Source organism: Aulonocara sp. 'chitande type north' Nkhata Bay, linkage group LG18 (assembly GCF_057382095.1).
Source record: "Aulonocara sp. 'chitande type north' Nkhata Bay isolate Kocher_YH1m ecotype deep benthic linkage group LG18, A_spYH_male_GT1.1, whole genome shotgun sequence".
In the NCBI taxonomy this organism is placed as follows: Eukaryota; Metazoa; Chordata; class Actinopteri; order Cichliformes; family Cichlidae; genus Aulonocara; species Aulonocara sp. 'chitande type north' Nkhata Bay.
In genome coordinates, this window is record NC_141361.1 from 340464 (window position 1) to 364647 (window position 24184).

Here is a 24184-nt window from a genome sequence, read left to right on the forward strand (position 1 = left end):
CACAGTACTGACCCACACATATGGTTCTTACACACACACTGGACTTTCTGGACTTTGGTTTTGCACAACACTGGACATTATATTCTTCATTTCCAGTTAATACTTGTACAGCTGCTGTTATTGTGTATATATTTATATATATATTTATATATATATTTATATATTTATTGATCTTATTCTTTCCCAGTTAAATTTACCCTTCATTCTAATTTGTGTTGTACAGTTATTTCATTTTTAACCTTAATTTATATTTTATTCCTTCCTAGTTAAATTTACCCTTTTTAATTTTTCATATTTATTTCCTATCTTATTCATAGCCTTTTTTTTTTTTAGGTCACGAGCAGTTGTCTAAGCATTTCACTACATATCGTACTGTGTATGACTGTGTACGTGACAAATAAAATTTGAATTTGAATTTGAATTTGAAGAGCCTCCAGGCCAGAACCAGCAGACTGAGAGACTTCGTCCATCAGGTTGTCAGGATGCTGAAGTCTCTCCCTGCTCTCACACATGAACTCCAGACCTGCATCCACCTCTTCCCTCTGAACCCCCAAACATACACACTCTGAACCACCACCACCCTTCACTGACTGCCCCACACCATGTGCACACAAATTCTTGGATTGTGTTGGACTCTATAAGATTTTTACTTTTTTATCTTTATGTTGTTTAGTGTCACACTGAGGGCCGTGGTAACATTGCAATTTCAAATTCCTGTGCATGATCTGTACATGCGGTTTCTGACAATAAAGCTGACTTTGGCTGCGTTCACTCTGCAGGTTTTAATGCTCAATTCCGATTTTTTTAAAAATCAGATTTTTTTATCTGCTTGTTCACACGATAAATAAAATGCGACGGCAAACGCGCTCTAGTGTGAACCCTCAAAGCAGCCGCATGCACAAAAGAAGGCGTCACACACAACACACTCTGTTTAGACCCAGAGCAAACAATGTTTGACTGATGGCCTTAATATAAAGACTTGTTTACATTTCCCAGTTTTGCTTTAAGTTATAAAGTTTTTGTGTTATCTACATTTGGCCTAATAATGATCCTTATTGCTGTTTAAGAGAGGAGCGATGCTTCGAAGGATAGTTGCAGATTTCTGTCAGACTCTGCAGATTATAGAGTACAAATAAAATGTTCACGTTTCTCCAACATTGTCTTCCCAACAGTTTCACTGGATGGACAGGAAGCGTTCACGATGTCTTATCGAGCGCTTCTCCGGCGCTGATAATTGGCGTCTGTCTTGTGTCAGTGATGTAAAAGACGGATTTAATGCAACGTGACCATCAAACAGCAGTCGCTTTCTAAAACATCAGATATGTATCGGATTCAGCACCACATACGAAAGTGACCCAGATCGGATTTGAAAATATCGGATTTGCGCCGTTCACACTGTCACACCATGATCGGATATGGGTCGCATAGGGTCAAAAAAGTCGTATTTGACGCGCTTTCACCTGCAGTGTGAACGTAGCCTTAGTCTTTAACACCAAAATCTGAGCTCAGACTCTGACACAGTTCAGCTTCTGAACCACGGGACGATCCCGACGCCTCGCTGACCTGCTGGAAACTGTTTTTAAACAAGATGTAGGACCTGATGCTTTCAGCTTCAAAATCGCTAATCTGTCATCTTGTGTTTTGCTCAGTGTTCAAGCCTTTGGTGTGACTGCAGATTTCAGATTATTGACTGTTAGAACGTCTGGATGTTTAAAAGCACAACACCAGCATGAGTACACACACACGCACACACACACACGCACACACAGTCAGTGTAATATCAGGTGACAGTTTCAGAGGTTTGGCATTTCAGAGTGTCCTGCTTCAGCCTAAAGGTTGCAGTTCGGGGTGACACACACACGCATACCATCAGGTGGTTACCAGCTGACAGGAAGTGACATGACTTCATGTCTGGGATGCAGCTGATTAAAACGTATTGACACACATAAATAAATAAACCTTGATAGTGACTGTGTGACATCATCTGTGTCTCTGAAACTGTGAGTCATCACAGATTCATGTTTTCTGCTCAACTGTGTAAGGGTAGGGGATTCAAGACCCTATTGGGAACACTCCCACAGGGATGACTGAGAACCCTCACAGATGGTCAGGTCCTCATGTGTATGCTCTATCTCTATAGTAGCAGCTTATCTACCACCAATTTATTCCACCACTTTTGCACCATAAATCTAAAAGTGCTGTACGTGTTGGTACTAGGGATGTAAGAAATATCTCCATATTTTGTGTTGTCATACTGAATCAATGTTCAAAAGCAGCGTTTTGGTATTTTCATTGAGAATGTCCATCCATTTATTGTTTATTTCTTATTTCTGTGTGGTGCAACCGCTAGTTGTTGGCAATTTTCACCACCTTCACTCTGATGGAACGTCGAGGTTCCTGGCTAGTTTGCCAAACGGAGAAGTAGAACAGTGGATGTGTGACAAATAGTGCTAGCTCACTGATGACTGAAGAGGACAGGATGCAGCAGCCCCAGCAGCTTTTTTGGATTCAGGACAAAAGAAGGCAGTAAAGACTATGACAAGAGCTATGCAGTCTGTAAAATCTGCACCGCCAGGGTCAAATACTCGGGTAACACGACATTTTTGCGAGCACATGTATCTAGACACCAGATCAACATAGCATCAAATGCTAACTTTAAAGACAGGTGATCCCATGCAACAGACAACAGAAGAAGTTCACTTTTGGAAACTAGCAGCAACTTTAGCTCGTGCAACCAAAATAAAGCAGTCAGTACTTGTTTTTATTTGCAAAGACATGTTGTGCTGTGGAGAATAAAGGATCTTGTAATATGATTTGTTATGAAGTAACAGTAGGTTAGCAGCGTTTTGACCACCAGGGGGCAACAGTGTTTTTCTTTATGACCCAGTTCCGGTAATAAAAAGATGACTGCGAGGTCCAAATAGTCTCCGTGGGTCCTTACCGCTTGGAACATCACACGATTAAAACGCCCCGTTACACCACACTGAAAAAAAGGGACTGGCCATCTCTTGGATTTATGTAAGCATCTTGCATGCATTTAACACAATTGCCTCATGTTTTAAAGTTAAATGTAACTATATAGTGTAAAAACTACATGATATGCAGAAAGGGTGTATTAAATTGTTCATATCATGTTCAGGTGACGTAAGTCAATAAGATAGCAACGTTAAATCTCGTGAAACCACGCGTGATTTCATCTCGCGGGCTTTGGATCGTGGTTTAAAAAAGGCATCCATCTCAGTCAAGTCGAGCAGCCAACTCTACGTTTTTGGTATGTCTTGATTTTTTGAATTCATTTTTACCATAATTCAGCCAAATGTAGTTAAACGTCTAGAGTGTCGCCATGTAACATGCTAAAAAAGAGCCGTTAGCTTATTTGCTGTTTTATCTGTTGTCAAAGAATTGGCGCTTTTTCATTTGAATTTGTCTTTGGCACAAGAGCCGTAATATCACATTAAACCTAATTACGAGGCACTCATAACATAATTTGGTTTTCTGTGTGAATAGATTTGTCAACTGACTCTTCAGTTACATTGTGTATTTACTGCACCGTGGTGTTAGTGAGATTTTGGACATTGAACAGCTTTAGCTAATATCATCAGCGGCATTATGCTAGCTTACATCCCTACCCCTCCTGCCCTCACCTGCTGTCCTTTTGTTTTTGTTTTTTTTGCTGCACATTGAGAGATGACCTCTATTCTGCATTTCACCAGGAGTCAGCTGATGGATTGTGGGTTCAAGGTGTTATGGTAAGAAAGTATATTCTATTTTCGTTTCTGTAACTTAATTATAATAGGTTTTTTATAATTATTAGGTGCATGCATACTCACCCTATTAATACAACTGAGAGATCCAAAATCTGCCATAGGTTTAACTTATACCTGTATGTATTGCCAGAAAGGTGATTACTGGACTCGCATTAATGCACACTTGAACTGAAATGAGGTTGTAACTTGTGGGTTGTTGGGTTGCAAATCAGAAACAAACATCTTTGGATTTTTTTTTAATCCCATAAGATCTGGAAACACAGTTTTTATTCAACAAAACATTACTGATTAACCAAGCACAGTGCCTGCTGTTATTTCAAAATAATTTTATGTCATTTCAGATAAAATGCAGCATTCCAGTGCATCCCAACCATGCCTTTACAGTCAAGGTTTCTGACGGAGCTGAGTTTCTCTCTGACAGTCTGCTGAAAGTGTTTGCAAAGTGATCGGGGGAACAGGGCACAAAGCTAAAGGATGTAGCTGCCATAATGACAGTAAGAACTTTAAAATTCTTTAACTACAAAGTGTATATGTATTGCATTAGGTCAGTAAAAGATTTTTATGCTACATCCATTGAAACAGTCAACTATTACCTGTGAGTAATGATTCCACTAAAAGGATGCCATAATTTTCGTCATGCATTTACTGGCCCACTGAGAAAAAATTATCTTTTTTTAAAAATAAATGTTCTGGAAACTATATATCCATAAAGTTGATGTCAAACAGGAACTTTTGATATTGCTTTGTAGATGCTGGTGTTGCATGTTGACTGGTTTAAAAAGTCAAGAGTTTTTGTCTGGGATCATTTTCTTCTGTGCTACTGAAAAGTTCACAAATCTCTGTTTTCTTTGTTATAATAGTCAAGGATGACATTAATGCTCGGAGTCCCTCATCAAAGTGCTCCGCATCTGTGTGAAAGACAATTGCAACATCTTGGTGCAGGAGTTCATGGTGAGTGTTTTATGAGTAGATTGTGGCTTTGCAACATTTAAAAATGCATTTAGTTATCCACTTGATCCTCATTGGACTGGTTAGGACCAGTAGTCCTCTTTAATAATTTGAAGTTCACATGAGGCCTGGTAGTGAACTCGGCCGCCGGCCCTTGAGGCCCCATCCCCACCCCTGTATTAGGGGTCACATCAGTGTGAAGAAACTTTAAATTTGTCATTCTAATGAACAAAGGAAAATCCCACCAATATTTATATTAGCTTTTGTTTGAAAAAATGACCAACTGACCAACAGCTAACCAAATTGTGGGGCTGAAAGTCTAAATTCTAACATCTTCTGAGTGACATAACCTGGATTTCTGATGGGCCGGTGTCTTTCTAACAAAAACTAATGTAAAGCATTTGAAATTATTATGTTTTTCACCCTCTCTTAGAAACTCTGTTAGACCATGAATGGCAGCATGGCAGGCCACTCTTTGGCTATAGCTATTTACTATGTTGCTTGCATTGGTTTAAATTACTCTAACATTAGAACTGGTAGATTCAAAAGAGATGAGTTTAAAAAGGAATCTTAAAGAAATGTTTTGTGTTTAACCAGGACTTGACTGAGGCCACTGCACAGATTGAGAAAACCACAATGAACATCTGTCTCCAGAGGATGCGGCAGGCAATGACTTTTCTGATGTTGTTCTTCAAGATCTGGATAACGTGACCTTTGCAGTAGCCATGCTGTTTGGACCTTTTTTATTCCTTCAACATGAGTTACCCATCACAACTCTGCTACACTTTTGAGGTGATTCAATGGGTGGTAATGGAGTTGGATGCAACTCAGCTCTCAAGAAAAGCTCACAACTAAGACAAAACTGCTCCTGCAACGAAGCTCACTGTTATGCATGTGAGGTGACCAGCTCTAGGTGAGAGGACATTTAAATCTCACACTTGTTCTGCTGCATTTTTGAAGCTCAATTCCAGGAACGGATCGCAGGGTTCATTTTTATATACTCTGCAACTGCCATGAGGACGAGCCGTTTTTTGTTGTTGTTTGTTTTTCCTTTTGCTCTGTACAAGTTCTGTTTGGCAGCATTTTTAAATTTCTCTTTGTATTTTTTCTTTCTTTTACTAGTGAAGAGATGTAGCGTGAACAGTTATACAGTCTAAATATCCCATATGGGTCGTGTGAAATGGTATTTTCAGTTTCATTCAGTTGAAGTAAAGAACGTTGAATATTTCTAAGTATGCTGTTTTGAACCAAGATGTCACAGTATGATCAGTGCTGTAATTTTTGACAGTCACTGTATCAATGTTATTTTTGCGTCTCTTGAATAAAGGTTTTGACCTGCAAGTGCTAATTTCTTTAGTTATTGGGGTAAAATGGGTAGTGTTAATAGGAAGGTGTTTGCCAATTCAGTAACCTAATTTAATGTTAATGGAAACTAACATTACCTCAAATTGTTTAGTCATAATTGTTGTTTAACTGAATCTTGACGTTAGAGGCCTTAAATAGAATGTTTTGTATTGTTCTTTCCCAACATTTTTCAAAAGAAACAGTCCAATTTCTTTGCTGTGATTGATTCCAGAGAACACGGAAGAACTGACATTATTTAACTGTTGATTTATATAGATTCAGTAGAGGAGTAATGTCAGTTTAATTCTTTACCTACTGTCAATGCAGTGAAATTAGACATGTTGTTTTTAAAGGTTACTGGTGGATGCCAGCAACCATCTTGGAAGAGAACAATACAATCTGTTATAAGGCCTCCATTTGAAAATTGTGTATTTGATACTAGAATATAATAGCAAAATGTAATTTGAAGATAACATGTAGTATTTAAGTGACCAAGTAGTATTGGGTAAAAGTTATTGAATCGTGTTGGGATAACGTGAGAAAATTGTGAAGGATTAAAATATTCCAAGAGCTCAAATTACTTCATCAAAACATGTTTAAGTCACATTTTATCAACACAAATTGCACAGGTTTATTGAACATGAATAAATTGTGTTAATTTAACTCAATTGTTTAAGTTGCTGCCAAAGCAAAACATCTGTGTGCAACAAATGTCCACCATTGAATTAAGTAAATCCAACAACATATTTTTTTCAGTGCAGTCCTTCCCAACTGTCACGGTTTGGCAGGGCAAACCGTGGGGATGTGGGGAAAGGAGGACCCAGGCGCGGTGCTCTGTGTATAAGCAGTGCATTTATTTATAGTGAATGGAACTGTGGTGTAATTGCATTGTACAGTAGATATTAATGCAGCCGGTTAGTGTAGTTAGGCTGACGGCAGCTAGAGGGCGAGACCGGGGAGTTTGGAATGTAATGGTATGGTGTGTGGGGAGCAGAGCAGGAATGGGAAAAAATAAACAAGGGTTATGAATCGTACAGTGGACCCGCGTATAATTGAATAACACGACAGGAACAATAACAGTAAATCCCCGTGCTCTCCCGCGACTCCCGTGTCGTGTCTTCCTTCCCAATAAGTCCGTGTCTTGTGGTCTCTGCTCCCGTGTGTCTGGACTCCCCGTGCTCGCTGCTCTTCCATTTTCCGTGCTCTCTCTCTCTCAGAACCAAAACAAGCAAAAACAACAAAATAACAAACCCTCCCAGGTCACAGTCCCAAAGTTAGACCGCGCATCCAACAGCGGTGCAAAAAAAAAAAAGAAACCCCCCCACAAAACAGTCCCCGGCGGCAACAACAATAACAGAGTTCAGGAGGCCTACCTCGGGTCCCGTGACAGCAGTAGGACGCTTTAGGGGGCCTACCTTGAGTCCAGTTGTGACAGCCTTGAAGCTCCTGCGGGCAGCCATGGGTCCGGCAGCAGCGGCAAAATGGTTCCGGCGGCCTGGCCCGGGTCCAGTGGCGGCGACGCTGCTCCTCCGGCAACCTGTCCCGGGTCCGGCGGCAGCGGCATGGCAGCTCCGGGAGGCGACAATTTAGCACAACCCATGTTACGTGTCTGCAGGCTGCATGTTTTCTTTCCCTCTCCTTTTGTTTGCCGTTCCCTTAGGTCGCAGACTGCAGGCTGATGTCAATCTGGGGACGTCCAACTAATTAGAGGAGGGAGGCCCTGATTGGACAAACCAGGAGTGAACACCTTGATAAGGAGACTCACCTGTGGCTGGGTGTGGTGCTCTTCCCTCCTTTGAATTGTTTGGCACATGTGTGACGTTTTTCCTGCCGGCTTTCTTTTGTTTGATGATTGTGGTAGGAGTAAAGTGGACTAGGTAAGTTTGGGGACCCCATACACTTACTCACATAGAGTCTTTTTGTTAGAAACACTAGGTAAGTAGGTTGGTGCCACCCATGTAATTTTGAGCTTGTTTTAAGTTAAGGTTCAGGGTCTTTCTCTCCTGTTTGTTGCTTTTCTAGGATAATAGCTCAGCTCAGCTAAGTTTTGGTTTTGTCTTTTTGGTGTTTTTTTTGGCACAACCTAACTGTCCCTTTTCCCCCCACATTTGTTGTTTGAATCTGGGTTGTTTATTTTGTGACAGCGCTGCCATTAAACCTTTTTCATAACACCTGTTTCCGGAGTTGTTGTGTTATCCCCTCCTGCCCTCAAGGAGACGTAACAACCCACTATTCCCGATGTGCTGGCCGTGCAGGACGTGGCCACGCCGGATGTAGACGTGGCAGCCATGTTGCTGGTTGCGGAGGACGTGCTGGTCCCTCTGGCTTGCAGAGGTCTTCAGCGGCCAGCGCGGGCTCGTCCCGCTCTCCGAGCTCCTCAGCTGGCGGCGCATGTCCCTCCTCCGGTGGCGGTGCGGGCTCCTGCCGCTTGCTGAGCTCCGGCTCGCCCTGCTCCAGCTCCGGCTTGCTGACCTCCTCCGGCAGTGGCGCTGGCTCCCCCGGCTCACTGAGCTCCAGCTCCGGCTTGTTGAGCTCCTGCGGCAGCGGCTGAGCAGGTCCGGGTGGCGACGTAGCAGGCGGTGAAGAAGATGGCAGAATGGTGGCTGCAGGCAGATGAGACGACGGCGGCGATGCTACCTGCTGGCTTACACCAGCGTCAGCGTCCACTGCAGACACACAAACAGATGGTGAGGAAAATGAAAAATTGTCTGTATTATTACGTATTACCACAGCCGGCTCTTGAGACGTCCGGGAAATCGGCTGCGGTGAGGAACGCCGGCGGCGCGAATGTCGTTTCCGTGTGTCAGGCTGTGAATCCACCAGCTGTCTGGGCTGATGAGTTGGAGAGTGGAGGTGGAGGGTTGAGAGCAGTAAGTCCAGGACAACTGAATTATGGGAATCCACCAGACAGGGGAATTTAAACAGCGTTTCCTGTAGCCGTCTCTCCATGGCGCGACGCACCACTTCCCCGGGTTTCTCCCACCACAATTCACACAGTCTGTAAACTCTGTCCATAACCTCCCTCCTGAGCCTCTCCTCAGAGACAGCTGGGTCAATGCTGGGCGGGATCATTCTGTCGCGGTTTGGCAGGGCAAACGGTGGGGATGTGGGAAAAGGAGGACCCAGGCACGATGCTCTGTGTAAGCAATGCGTTTATTTCAATTCAATTCAATTTTCTTTATATAGCGCCAAATCACAACAAAAGTCGCCTCAAGGCGCTTCATAGATACAGAGAAAAACCCAACAATCATATGACCCCCTATGAGCAAGCTCTTTGGCGACAGTGGGAAGGAAAAACTCCCTTTTAACAGGAAGAAACCTCTGGCAGAACCAGGCTCAGGGAGGGGCGGGGCCATCTGCTGTGATTGGTTGGGGTGAGAGAAGGAAGACAGGATAAAGACATGCTGTGGAAGAGAGACAGAGGTTAATAACAGATATGATTCAATGCAGAGAGGTCTGTTAACACATAGTGAGTGAGAAAGGTGACTGGAAAGGAAAAACTCAATGCATCATGGGAATCCCCCGGCAGCCTATGTCTATTGCAGCATAACTAAGGGAGGATTCAGGGTCACCTGGTCCAGCCCTAACTATATGCTTTAGCAAAAAGGAAAGTTTGAAGCCTAATCTTGAAAGTAGAGATAGTGTCTGTCTCCTGAATCCAAACTGGAAGCTGGTTCCACAGAAGAGGGGCCTGAAAACTGAAGGCTCTGCCTCCCATTCTACTTTTAAATACTCTAGGAACAACAAGTAGGCCTGCAGAGCGAGAGCGAAGTGCTCTAATAGGGTGATATGGTACTACAAGGACATTAAGATAAGATGGGGCCTGATTATTTAAGACCTTGTATGTGAGGAGCAGGATTTTGAATTCTGGATGTATAAAACCCCTGTGATTTTGTGTATATAGACTGTTCCACGGACCCCTCTAACCACTGCTAAGATGGTACATTCCTCCCATCCTTTGTTTGTGTTTGCGCTGGTTCACCGTGATAGCGCTGGTGGAGCTGGGCTGTTGTACTGAACATGTGTCGTGCGTGTGCGTGATGATAAGTAAGTGCCTTGTATTTGTTTGTTCTATGGTTGTAACTTATCATATACTTGCCTATGTACATTGTGTGATGCTTTTATAGAGTTTTCCAGCGGTTTGTGTAGCCACGAGACAATGTATATTCACGCTGATTTGACCAAAATGGTGCTACCCTTGTGAACTGAGCTGCCCAAAGTAAAGATGGAGTCTATCCCTGTGCAGCAGCCCATTTGTGTCCACCAGGGGGTGGTGTTTAGTCATTTTCGAATTAGACTTTCTGTTCAACCCTTTCTGTATTATTTAGACCAGCTTGGTTGACTTTAATTGTTTGCTAATTGTAATTTCTGTTATTTTACAGAACCACACACATACATATACTCACACGAATTTACTTCTGGAGATGTTTTGGATTAAAGGAACCCTAATTCTCATTGCTGTGGACCCTCTCTTTCATCATATAAGTCACCTGTGCCTTCTGACCGAGAATAGGAAAATCCTGCTGTAATTTGCCAGTTTATTAAGCACACACATGTCCAGTTCACTGGATTTAACAGGAAGCCAAAACAGGAGAAATCTGCTCTCTCTTTCTAGTCCCTGTCAGGACTCTTGCTGCAGCATTTTGGATTAGCTGAAGGCTTTTCAGGGAGTTTTTAGGACTTCCTGATAATAATGAATTACAGTCGTCCAGCCTGGAAGTAATAAATGCATGAACTAGTTTTTCAGCGTCACTCTGAGACAGGATATTTCTAACTTTAGAGATGTTGCACAAATGGAAGAAAGCAGTCTTACATATTTGTTTAATATGTGCGTTGAAGGACATGTCCTGGTCAAAAATGACTCCAAGGTTCCTCACAGCGTTACTGGAGGCCAAGGTAATGCCATCCAGAGTAAGAATCTGCTTAGATACCATATTTCTAAGGTTTTCAGGGCCGAGTACAATAACCTCAGTTTGATCTGAATTAAGAAGCAGAAAGTTAGCGGCCATCCAGGTCTTTATGTCTTTAAGACATTCCTGCAGTTTAACTCATTGGTGTGTGTTATCTGGCTTCATGGACAGATAGAGCTGGGTGTCATCTGCATAGCAGTGTAAATGTATGCTATGTCTTCTAATGATGCTGCCTAAGGGAAGCATGTATAATGTAAACAGAATTGGTCCTAGCACTGAACCCTGTGGAACTCCATAATTAACCTCAGTGTGTGAAGAGGACTCCCCATTTACATGCACAAATTGGAGTCTATTAGATAGATATGATACAAACCACTGCAGCACAGTACCTGTAATACAAATTCAAATCAAATTCAAATTTTATTTGTCACGTACACAGTCATACACAGTACGATATGTAGTGAAATGCTTGGACAACTGCTCGTGACCTAAAGAAAACAAAAAAGGAAAAGGCTATGAATAAGATAGGAAATAAATATGAAAAATTAAAAAGGGTAAATTTAACTAAGAAGGAATAAAATATAAATTAAGGTTAAAAATGAAATAACTGTACAACACAAATTAGAATGAAGGGTAAATTTAACTGGGAAAGAATAAGATAAAATATATAAATTAAAGTTGAAAATAAAATAACTGTACAACAAAATACACAATATAGAACTATATAAGAATGTATGAAGAAATATAAATATAAATAAATATATACACAATAACAGCAGCTGTACAAGTATTAACTGGAAATGAAGAATATAGTGTCCAGTGTTGTGCAATCCACATTATGTGTTGTGCAGTGCAAATATGCTTAAAGTTATTTAAGTGATGAAGTGAAAACAATGTCCAGAAAGTCCAGTGTGTGTGTAAGAACCATATGTGTGGGTCAGTACTGTGTGGTGGTGTGATTGAGAGACCGTATCGCCTGCGGGAAGAAGCTCCTCCTCAGTCTCTCTGTGTTGGTCTTCAGGGAGCGGAATCGCTTTCCTGACCTCAGCAGAGAGAACAGTCTGTTGTTGGGATGGCTGAGGTCCTTCACCATCTTCCTGGCCTTGGTCCAGCACCGCCTGCTGTAGATTGAGTGCAGGTCAGGGAGCTCGGAGCGGATGGTGCGCTCAGCTGACCGCACAACCCTCTGTAGAGCTCGTCTGTCCTGCATGGTGCTGTTCCCGAACCAGGTTAAGATGTTTCCCGCCAGGATGCTCTCTATGGTGCACGAGTAAAAGTTCCTGAGCACCTTGGAGGGCAGTTGGAAGTCTCTCAAGCGTCTGAGGTGGTAGAGACGCTGACGGGCCTTTTTCACCACGGTGTTGATGTGACAGGACCATGACAGGTCCTGCGTGATGTGAACTCTGAGGTATTTGAAGCTGTCCACTCTCTCCACTGGGCACTCGTTGATGACGGGGGTCTGGTAGTTCCTCTCCTGCTTAGTGCTGAAGTCCACTATCAGCTCCTTTGTCTTACTGACGTTTAGAAGGAGGTTGTTCCTCTGGCACCAGTTCTCCAGATTCCTAATCTCCTTCAGGTAGGCCGTCTCGTTGTTATCAGAGATCAGGCCCACCACGACGGTGTCGTCAGCAAACTTGATGATGGTGGTGGAGCTGGTAGTGGCCACGCAGTCATGTGTACAAAGAGTACAGCAGGGGGCTCAGAACACACCCCTGGGGGGCTCCAGTGCTGAGAGTGGTGGAGGCTGAGACATGTCCGCCCATCCTTACTGCCTGTGGTCTGCCAGTTAGGAAGTTCTTATGGCCTCTGACAGTGGACTCATCTCTGTGCTTGTCCTGCTAGACCTCAGTGCAGCGTTCGATACTGTTGATCATAATATCCTATTAGAGCGATTAGAACATGCTGTAGGTATTACAGGTGCTGCGCTGCAGTGGTTTGTATCATATCTATCTAATAGACTCCAGTTTGTGCATGTAAATGGAGAGTCCTCTTCACACACTGAGGTTAATTATGGAGTTCCACAGGGTTCAGTGCTAGGACCAATTCTGTTTACATTATACATGCTTCCCTTAGGCAGTATCATTAGAAGACATAGCATACATTTACACTGCTATGCTGATGACACCCAGCTCTATCTGTCCATGAAGCCAGATAACACACACCAATTAGTTAAACTGCAGGAATGTCTTAAAGACATAAAGACCTGGATGGCCGCTAACTTTCTGCTTCTTAATTCAGATCAAACTGAGGTTATTGTACTCGGCCCTGAAAATCTTAGAAATATGGTATCTAATCAGATTCTTACTCTGGATGGCATTACCTTGGCCTCCAGTAACGCGGTGAGGAACCTTGGAGTCATTTTTGACCAGGACATGTCCTTCAACGCACATATTAAACAAATATGTAAGCCTGCATTCTTCCATTTGTGCAACATCTCTAAAATTAGAAATATCCTGTCTCAGAGTGACGCTGAAAAACTAGTTCATGCATTTATTACTTCCAGGCTGGACGACTGTAATTCATTATTATCAGGAAGTCCAAAAAACTCCCTGAAAAGCCTTCAGCTGATCCAAAATGCTGCAGCAAGAGTCCTGACAGGGACTAGAAAGAGAGCAGATTTCTCCTGTTTTGGCTTCCTGTTAAATCCAGAATTGAATTCAAAATCCTGCTCCTCACATACAAGGTCTTAAATAATCAGGCCCCATCTTATCTTAATGACCTTGTAGTACCATATCACCCTATTAGAGCGCTCCGCTCTCGCTCTGCAGGCCTACTTGTTGTTCCTAGAGTATTTAAAAGTAGAATGGGAGGCAGAGCCTTCAGTTTTCAGGCCCCTCTTCTGTGGAACCAGCTTCCAGTTTGGATTCAGGAGACAGACACTATCTCTACTTTTAAGATTAGGCTTAAAACTTTCCTTTTTGCTAAAGCATATAGTTAGGGCTGGACCAGGTGACCCTGAATCCTCCCTTAGTTATGCTGCAATAGACATAGGCTGCCGGGGGATTCCCATGATGCATTGAGTTTTTCCTTTCCAGTCACCTTTCTCACTCACTATGTGTTAACAGACCTCTCTGCATTGAATCATATCTGTTATTAATCTCTGTCTCTCTTCCACAGCATGTCTTTATCCTGTCTTCCTTCTCTCACCCCAACCGGTCGCAGCAGATGGCCGCCCCTCCCTGAGCCTGGTTCTGCCGGAGGTTTCTTCCTGTTAAAAGGGAGTTTTTCCTTCCCACTGTCGCCAAAGTGCTTGCTCATAGGGGGTCATATGATTGTTGGGTTTTTCTCTGTATCTATGAAGCGCCTTGAGGCGACTTTTGTTGTGATTTGGCGCTATATAAATAAAATTGAATTGAATTGAATTGAAGTTGGAGATCCACTGACACATAGATGAGCTGAGTCCCAGATGCTCCAGCTTGGTGGTGAGTGTGGAGGAAATTATGGCGTTAAATGCAGAGCTGTAGTCTATGAAGAGCATTTTAACATAATTCCCCCTTCTAGTGTCCAAGTGAGTGAGTGATGTGTGGAGGAGATGAGAGATTGCATCGTCTGTGGAACGATTTGGACGGTAAGCGAACTGTAGTGGGTCCAGTGTGTCTGGTAGTGAAGAAATGATGAAGTCTCTGACCAGGCGTTCAAAGCACTTCATCACTACTGAGGTGAGGGCTACAGGGCGATAGTCATTGAGAGAAGCAGGGTGGGGTTTCTTCGGGACAGGAACAATGATGGACTCTTTGAAGCATGTGGGGATCACCGACTGAGATAAAGAGATGTTGAATATCTCAGTGAACACAGGAGCTAGCTGGTATGCGCAGTCTCTGAGGATACGACCTGGGATGCCGTCTGGTCCTGCTGCTTTCCTGGTGTTCACTCTTTTGAAGGCTCTCCTTACTTCATGCTCGGAGATGACGAGCACGTTTCCGGTGCTGGCAGTATCTTCCTGTCTGCAGCCGTTAGCGCCGCTAGCACTAGCATTGTTGGAGTCCTTAGCTGCAGCCTCGAAGCGAGCATAGAAAGTGTTCAGCTTGTCTGCCAGAGTCACGGCCGCGTTCGTCATACCGGTTGTTGGTGCTTTATAGTCCGTTATTGTCCTTAGTCCCCGCCACAAGCTCCTAGAGTCACTCTGTTGGAGTTGTGACTCTAGTTTCCTCCCGTAGCGCTGCTTCGCCTCTTTCACCGCCCTCCGCACGTTATATGACGCGGCTTTGTACAGGTCCATGTCCCCCGTCGTGAGTCCCGTGTTGTAGGCAGCAGTGCGGGATCTCAGAGCGTCGTGGATGGTTTTATCCACCCACGGCTTCTGGTTGGGAAACGTTGTGATAGTCTTTGTCTCCACGGTATCATCCGCTAGTTTCCCGATGAATCCCACAACAGTAATACCTACAGCATGTTCTAATTGCTCTAATAGGATATTATGGTCGACAGTATCGAACGCTGCACTGAGGTCTAGCAGGACAAGCACAGAGATGAGTCCACTGTCAGAGGCCATAAGAAGATCATTTGTAATCTTCACTAAAGCTGTTTCTGTGCTGTGATGAGCTCTGAAACCTGACTGAAACTCTTCAAATAAACCTCTGCAGATGATCTGTTAGCTGTTTGACAACTACTCTTTCAAGGATGTTTGATATGAAAGGAAGGTTGGAGATTGGCCTATAATTAGCTAAGACTGCTGGGTCTAGAGATGCTTTTTGAGTAAAGGTTTAACTACAGCCAGCTTGAAGGCCTGTGGTACATAGCTGATTATTAGAGATAGGTTGATCATATTTAAGATCGAAGCATTAATTGATGGCAGGACTTCTTTGAGCAGTTTTGTAGGAATGGGGTCTAAAAGACACGTTGATGGCTTGGAGGAAGTAATTATTGAAGTTAACTCAGAAAGATCAATTGGAGAAAAAGAGTCTAACTTAACATCAATGGTACTAAGAGTAGCTGTAGATAATATTACATCTGTGGGATGATTACTGGTAATTTTTTCTCTAATGATAAATATTTTAGCTGTGAAGAAGTTCATGAAGTCATTACTAGTTAACGTTAACGTTAAAGGGATGGTTGGCTCAACAGAGCTCAACAGAGCTCTGACTGTTTGTCAGCCTGGCTACAGAGCTATTATTTTCTTCAATCAGTGATGAATAGTAAGATGTTCTGGCTTTGCGGAGGGCTTTCTTATAAAGCAGCAAACTATTTCTCCAGGCTAAATGATGATCCTCTAAATTTGTGACACGCCATTTCCTCTCCAGCTTACGAGTCATCTGCTTTAGGCTATGTGTTTGAGAATTATACCACAGAGTCAGGTACTTCTGACTAGAGACCTTAGTTTTCACAGCAAGAAAGGGTATAAAAGAAGAAAAACTAATGACATGGCCTCCTTGTTCACTTGATCTGAACCCCATTGAGAACCTGTGGTCCATCATCAAATGTGAGATTTACAAGGAGGGAAAACAGTACACCTCTCTGAACAGTGTCTGGGAGGCTGTGGTTGCTGCTGCACGCAATGTTGATGGTGAACAGATCAAAACACTGACAGAATCCATGGATGGCAGGCTTTTGAGTGTCCTTGCAAAGAAAGGTGGCTATATTGGTCGCTGATTTGTTTTTGTTTTTGAATGTCAGAAATGTATATTTGTGAATGTGGAGATGTTATATTGGTGTCACTGGTAAAAATAAATAATTGAAATGGGTATATATTTGTTTTTTGTTAAGTTGCCTAATAATTATGCACAGTAATAGTCACCTGCACACACAGATATCCCCCTAAAATAGCTAAAACTAAAAACAAACTAAAAACTACTTCCAAAAACATTCAGCTTTGATATTAATGAGTTTTTTGGGTTCATTGAGAACATGGTTGTTGTTCAATAATAAAATTATTCCTCAGAAATACAACTTGCCTAATAATTCTGCACTCCCTGTATACTGTGTTCCCAGATGAATCTTGAACAGCACATATAGTTGTTTTTTTCTTTATTTATTTTTAGCTGGTTTGCTAGAAATTGACTGGATTTATTACCATGTTCATTATTTTGTAAGTGTAGTCTTTGTACAAAGAATTTTTATTTTTTATTTTTTTATCAATTATCTCATTTAAATCTAGTTTTGTTTTGCGTATTTTGTTCAATGTTTCCTGATCTTGGTGGGACGCGTAGGCTTCTTCTAGTGATTTGATGTTTTTTTCTAATTCCTGAATATTTTTGTTTTCTTTTTTCTTTTTATGTGATGAGAAAGAAATTATTTTACCTCTCATCACAGCTTTCCCTGCTTCCCATAGAACAGAAGCAGATATTCCGGGAGTGTCATTATAGTCCAAATATGAAGTCCACTCTTTTTTAAAATATTTAATAAAGTCTTCATCTTTAAGTAGTGATATATTAAATCTCCAGTTTTTTCTTGGTGTAGTATTATTCTTGTGCATTAGTGTTAAAGATACAGGACCATGATCGCTGACAGCTATAGGGTGAATCTCAGTGTCTGAAATCTCGCTCAGCAGTGAGCTGCTGACCAAAAAATAATCCAGACGAGAGTAAGAGTGATGGACATGTGAGAAAAAAGTATATTCCTTACTGGTGGGGTGAAGGGAGCGCCATGCATCGCAAAGACCAAAGTCGCTCATATACTGTTTGATTATATTTGTGGACTGCCAATTACGCTGAGTTCCCGCTGTATTGAGCCTATCCATGTCTTCATTTAGTCCAAGGTTGAGGTCACCTCCAAGAACAAGTGTGCCATCTAAGTGTTCAGAGAGTGCACTGAAAAAACCGTGAAAGAATGAGGGATCATCAACATTTGGACCATATACACTTGCAATACATAGCTTTTTATCAAGTATAGATAGTTTAATGATTAAGAATCTGCCCTCTGGATCTATAACTGTATCGAGTACTGTGAAATTAATATTTTTATGTATTAAAATTGCTGCTCCCCTTTGTCTAGAATTATAACAAGCTGAGAACACATTAGGAAACTGAGGTGTTTTAAGTTCATTCGAACCTCTAAGAGGTCTGTGGGTCTCTTGTAATAGGACAACATCTGCCTGTAGTTTTTTGAGTTGGTTAAATATTTTTAACCTCTTTTCTCTGGAGCCAGCTCCGTTTATATTCCATGTAACAAACCTCAGTGCCCCCATAGATGACTGTGTATAACTAGGGATGTATGCTGTGTGCGTTGCTTAGACAGGTGGAGAGAATACGTCACTTATTCGTAAATAAAGAGAAGGAGAGAGAGAAAAAATGTGTGGCGAGATGCTCCCTGAGTTTGACTATGTGTATGCATATTTACTAATATGAGTACGCTTGGCTTAAGTGTGTGTATCCTAAACGACTGTGTGCGCTGTCTGACTGATGCAAATGTGCTGCTGTTGAGCGCATGACTATGCATGATCGTGCTGTGCGTATGTGTCGAAATAAAGGATGTTGTTTGTGGATGAGTCTGGAAGCAGGTGATCGAAGTAGTGAAAGAAAATAAAAAGAAAGAAACCAAGGACAATGGTGAGCAGCATAAAAAAGAGGGGGGGCGGGGGAGAAGAAAACCCCCCGGAAACATTCCAATTAAACCATTGACGGAGAGTGACGGTGTTCATTCTGCTATGAAATCACACTTAAGATGTGATTGATGTGAAGGATGATCAATGTTCAGCTCGAGCCGTCCCTCAGCGGGTAGATCGATGATGTGACCAGCGTGAATGTTAGGATGAACCTTTACTTTGAAGCAGATGACTTCCTGTTTGGCTTGGTGTTCGGCACACTGAATCAGCTCATTTAAAATGCTGATGGGCACTGGTTACGTGGCTGCTAGGGACATTGATGAGTATACAGACTCAGTCTGCGGATTTATCAGGAAATGCGTGGAAGATGTCGTCCCATCCAGAACAGTTAAATCCTTCCCAAATCAAAAACCCTGGATTAACGGAGATGTTCGCGCGGCACGGAGCACCGCCTTTGCCTCCGCGAACACATCGGACTACAAACACGCACATTACCAACTCCGGAAGACGATCAAAGCAGCCAAACGTGAGTACAGGGACAGGGTGGAGCAACAGTTTGACAACCCTCGGAGTATGTGGCAGGGACTAAACACGATCACAGACTTTAGAGGGAAAACCAGCACACCGCAGACCACAAACAAACAAAACAGTGAAGAAGGCGCAGCAGCGCCTCTTCTTTCTCAGGAGACTGAAAAGATTCGGCATGAGCCCCCGCATCCTCAGGACCTTCTATCACTGTGCCATTGAGAGCATCCTCACTGGATGCATCACCACCTGGTATGGCAACAGCACCGCCTACAACTGCAAAGCTCTCCAGCGAGTAGTGCGGTGCTCTGAACGGATAATTGGAGGTGAGCTTCCCTCCCTCCAAGACATCTACAGGAAGCGGTGCCTGAGGAAAGCGGGGAGGATCATCAAGGACTCCAGTCACCCCAGCCATAAACTGTTCAGACTGCTTCCATCAGGAAGGAGGTTCTGCAGCATCCGGTCCCGTACCAGCAGACTGAGAGACAGCTTCTTCCACCAGGCCATCAGACTGCTGAACACGTCATAGACACCTCAGCTTCACTACTGGAACTTTAACATTATGCACTCCACACTGTACAGTAATGCCACTGTTTTGCACATGTCTCACTCTGTATATTTTATTTTATATATTCTATTCATTGTTTACTCTATTTAATTTGTAAAATATGTGTACACACACACACACACACACACACACACACACACACACACACACACACACACACACACACACACACACGTAGAAAAATATTTAGTATACACATCCAGAAATGCATATACTATTATATATTGTACATATATTTATTAGTTTCAGATGTAGCCATTCTTGTATTTTGCTTGTTTACATTATTGTATTTTGCACAACTCTGTTGCTTGTGAAGCTCGCACACAAGAATTTCACTCACATGTGCAGGTACCAATGTACCTGCACATGTGATGTGACAATAAAAGTGATTTGATTTGAATAAAAGTGATTTGATTTGGTTACCGTGGTGACCTAACAGGTAAACAGCCCTGCTCTGCAGGAACACGTATGACGGTGCCAACACGTTAACTTCCTGCGTCTGTTTATCTATTTTGTCTCACATCAATTATATCGTCAGTCATATTGTTATCACAAATTTTCAAATATATCTAGTGATAAATATTTTTGGCCATATTGCCCTGCCCTATTCCTGAGAGCCGACCACATGGACAAGCTTGTATTTCTGCACACTAATGTGGAAACTGAAAGGTAAGCACTGAGAAAACACTCCAACATGTAACATTTAATAAGTAAATTCCCTTTTTCAGGTTGCACAAAGTGTTCCACTGCAGGGCTGCATGTGTAGTTTTTAGCACTTTATGTTGTTGCTGTGTTTACGTGGATGAATCCTTCAAGCTGTTTCATTTGGATTTATTTCTAAGTTGCAGAGAGCATTTTTATTATTATTATTTTAAAATCAAAGTACTCAATAAGTAAGAGCTCAATGTTAAATTGTTTACATATTTTTCATGTTAAACAGAAGAGTTGATTTTTCATGAATGTAGTTTTTGATTGACTTCTGATAAGGCAGATGTGAACTTGTCCACGTACCCCTCAGTTTCATTTTAAGCATAGTTTGGACTGTTAACTGTGAGTTTTCCTACAATTAAATTCAGTCTTAACGTAATATTGCCTGGCTTTTAGTATTGTCTCCCCTGTACTGTCATACATACTGCATATTCTTGCCACTACACACCCAGTGTTGCTGCTGTCGCTATCGTGTGTGCTCGTTGTTCTTTAAATAACCAGAGCCCAGTTCCTTGTATGTGCATACATACTTTTGTCATTTTAAATTATGCAGAGCACAGAGTCGATGCGGATCACCTTTTCCTTTTCTTTTCAGAGCTTAAAGAACAAACGAAGATTTGAAGAAAAATTTTAACTTTTTATATTTTAAAAACTTAAAACTTCTTTTCACAAACAGTTTAAAAACAGTTTTTAAAAAGGTTAAAACATCTGACTAAAAACTTCAGTTCGTCTCATCAGTTATTGATCCTTGCTGGTGATGTCATGTGGTCACCACTTGTAGTATTTCCAGTCATGTGATCTGCCTGGCAGCAGCGGCATCCACGGTGGTTACGGGCTGCAGATTTTTCCACGGATCCTGCATCATAGACGGGCTGAAGTATTTCTGCACGGGCGCGTCTGAAGACTGAAACACACAGCAATGACACGTTTAAAACACGTCACAGACACACGTCTCTCACATGTCCCAGTTTGTTTGAAGAACTTCGGTCACGTGACAAATCTCGCTAACGGAGTCAGCTTTGCAGGAAGTTTTGGTTTAACATCTATTTATTAAACACTCACTACATCTGCTTCTCTCTGCTCTGAGATTACAGTGAGAGTGACCCCCCCCCCTCCCCGCAACCTCCGCCTGTCCTCAGGTGGACGACCTCTTGCTGATCATGACCCCCACCCAAGACAAAGAAGAGTCACCTGAAATCGATCTTATTAATGATCAGGCGGACTTATGAATGACTCACGGATCATCTGTACCGATCAGGCTGTCTGATTGGGAGTGCTGCCAGTTCTGATCCAGCCTCGGATCCTTACCTTGAAGTTCGGAGCTGAAGTTGGACTGAGGGACTGTGGCCGCCGGAAACCGTCCCCTCTGCGCCGCATCGGACCCCCGAAACCGCGCGAGCCGCTGCCGAACGCGGCCGGAGAATCTCCGAACCCCCCGGAACCGTTTCCGAACCCGGCTGGAGATCCGTCTCTGTATCCTCGATTAGAACCCGGAGAGTAGCCTGGAGATCCCGGAGAGTAGGGGGAGTAGCTCCGCGAGGAGCCTCCGTATGGGGAGCGGGGGAAGCCCCAGCCGGACGCCGGTCGTGGAGCTCCGGGACTCCGCTGATGTCTGTCTGGAGCGCGGAACATGTGAACGGGTAAAGAGCGGAAGAGGAGAATTAAACTGCTGCCACAGAACGACGAACAACACAACAAAACACTAGGAGGCCGGAACCGGAAACACAGCTTTCAGCTCCGCCCACAGACTGCAGCGCCGCTCAGCGGACCGCAGGGTGAACAGTTCTGTTCATATCCGTGTAAAGCAGGGCTCAGCAACCTTTAACACCCAAAGAGCCACTTGGACCCGGTTTCCACGGAAAAGAAAACTGGGAGCCGCAAATACTTTTTGAAATCTAAAGTCAAGTCAAGTTTATTTATAGAGCACATTTAAAAACAACCAAGGCTGACCAAAGTGCTGTACAGTAAATACAGATAAAAATACAATAGAACACAATTTCGTAAAACACCTCGCTGATCAAATAAAAAATAAATAAACAAATAAATTAAACCTTTCTAAAAGCCAATGAAAAGAGGTGAGTTTTAAGAGCAGTTTTAAAAGTTTCTAGGCTTTTGGAGAATCTGACGTGAGGAGGTAAACTGTTCCACAGTCTGGGTGCAGCCACAGCAAACGCCCTCTCTCCCTTTGTCTTTAATTTATACCTGGGAACATCTAAAAGCATCAGATCGGCTGACCTCAAAGATCTCCTGGGGCGATAAGTACTAAGGAGTTCTGACAGGTAAGAAGGTGCAGTGCCATTTAAAACCTTAAAAGCCAGCAGTAAGATTTTAAAATCAATCCTAAAAGCAACTGGGAGCCAGTGGAGAGAGCAGAGAACCGGAGTGATGTGGTCTCTTTTTTTTGAACCGGTCAACAGGCGAGCGGCAGCGTTCTGCACCAGTTGAAGGCGATGTAGACAGGAACGATCTAGGCCAGCATAGAGGGAATTACAGTAGTCCAGCCGTGAAGTAATAAAAGCATGGACCACTCTTTCTAGATCGTTCCTGCAAAGGTAAGACTTGACTTTAGCTAAAATCCGTAAATGATAAAAAGATCCCTTAACTACAGAGCTGATTAAGTGAAAATAACACTGTATATGTTGTTATTTTTACCTTTATGCTTTGTGTGAACAACTAAAGTAAGTAAGTAAAGTTTATTCATTAAGCGCTTTTCACAGACAGGCAGTCACAAAGCGCTGCACACAAATATTAAAATAAACAATACAATCAATAGACATTATACACAATGTAAAAGATCAAATGTAAATAATGTAAAGAATATAAAATACGTACAACAAAAGGCTTGTGTTACGTTTCGGTGTGTCAGTGTTTTGTTTTTGCGTGACTGTCATGTATTTCCTGCTTTACTTTGAAAATCTGTGTTATCGTAGTGTGTTCAGTTTACATTTTCCCTGTCTCGTCAGTTCTAATTTGCCCCAGCTGTGTTTCCCTCCTGTGGTCCATTCCCTAATTGCTCCTTCTATGTATTTAAGCCCTGTGTTTCTGTATGTCATGGTCGTGATCTTCCCCCCCCCGTTGTAAATAGTTTGGCGCCTTGTGGTGTGTTGTAAATAAATATCATATTTTGCTTTAAGGAAACTTTCGTTTTGGGACGATTTGTGGAAGCCCGTATTAGTTTTTTTCTCGTGTGTTGTTGCCTTATTTTTATTTTCCTGCGTTGCACCCCGGTTGCCTAGGCCGGGGTGTAACACTTGTTTGAAAAGAAAAGTTTTTAACTGCTTTTTAAAAGAATCCACGGAGCAACTAAGGTGTGTTGCTTATGAAATCCACGAAGTGCTACAGAGAAAATTACCTTTTATTTATGTAATTAACACATTTTGAACTCTTAAAGAAATATAACCAAAGGAAAGACGCTGAACTAAAATGATCCAGCAGACAAAAGCTGCTGTGAGCCACCCTCATATCGCCTTTGTGCTTTTGGAGCCTTGACCTGACTTTTAAAAAATAACTGGAAAAAAGTACTATGCTGCTAAAAATGAAAAATGGATATTTGCAAAATTCTGCCTAAATATGTATTTTACCTGGTTAATGTGTGTGGCGGGGCGTGGTCTGCAGTGCCGCTGCATGGAAGTCGGACGCACCTGAGCGGCACCCGCAATCACGCCTCGCCGCCTTAAAGTCTGTGCTCTCTCTGCTGTTGTGTTGGTGTGTGTCGGGCTGTGAGCTGCAAAGCTACAGCCGGCTGTATGTGTACAGCAACCGTGTGTGAAAAGCGGTCAATAAAGAGATGCTGAAAAGCTTGTTCATGCAAGCATCGTCGGGTCTGCTGTGATATGTTTACAATGAGACTTGTGGTCCTGAACCTCTGCGCACAGCATCTGCAAAACGAGGCTTTCATCTTCACGCAGGACTGTAAGCTGTCATCTGTGAGGCGTGA

General features: G+C 42.7%; 2 protein-coding genes and 1 long non-coding RNA gene across 4 annotated transcripts; 1 reads left to right on the plus strand and 2 right to left on the minus strand.

Annotated features, from left to right (window-relative positions):
- The first annotated feature begins 2989 nt into the window (after window positions 1–2989).
- On the plus strand, window positions 2990–6357 carry LOC147307514 (uncharacterized). Of its 2 annotated transcripts, none has more exons than XR_015126032.1 (5): window positions 2990–3271; window positions 3686–3749; window positions 4109–4261; window positions 4628–4718; window positions 5313–6357. It is a non-coding gene; the product is annotated as an uncharacterized LOC147307514 (long non-coding RNA). The 2 variants fall into 2 exon arrangements; XR_015126031.1 differs by having other exon boundaries at window positions 3714–3749; window positions 5313–6354.
- A 466-nt stretch (window positions 6358–6823) lies between these two features.
- LOC147307515 (uncharacterized) lies at window positions 6824–9268 on the minus strand. The gene has a single exon (XM_086271914.1). The coding sequence runs from the start codon at window positions 9129–9131 to the stop codon at window positions 8289–8291; it is 843 nt and encodes a 280-aa protein (XP_086128040.1). The 5' UTR covers window positions 9132–9268; the 3' UTR covers window positions 6824–8288.
- An 11595-nt stretch (window positions 9269–20863) lies between these two features.
- Window positions 20864–21983, minus strand: mplkip (M-phase specific PLK1 interacting protein). The gene is made up of 2 exons (XM_086271950.1): window positions 21556–21983; window positions 20864–21151 (listed from the first exon to the last, which is right to left on the minus strand). Exons 1-2 carry the CDS (start codon window positions 21877–21879, stop codon window positions 21038–21040), a joined length of 438 nt encoding a protein of 145 aa, XP_086128076.1. The 5' UTR covers window positions 21880–21983; the 3' UTR covers window positions 20864–21037.
- Between the last annotated feature and the right edge of the window lie 2201 nt (window positions 21984–24184).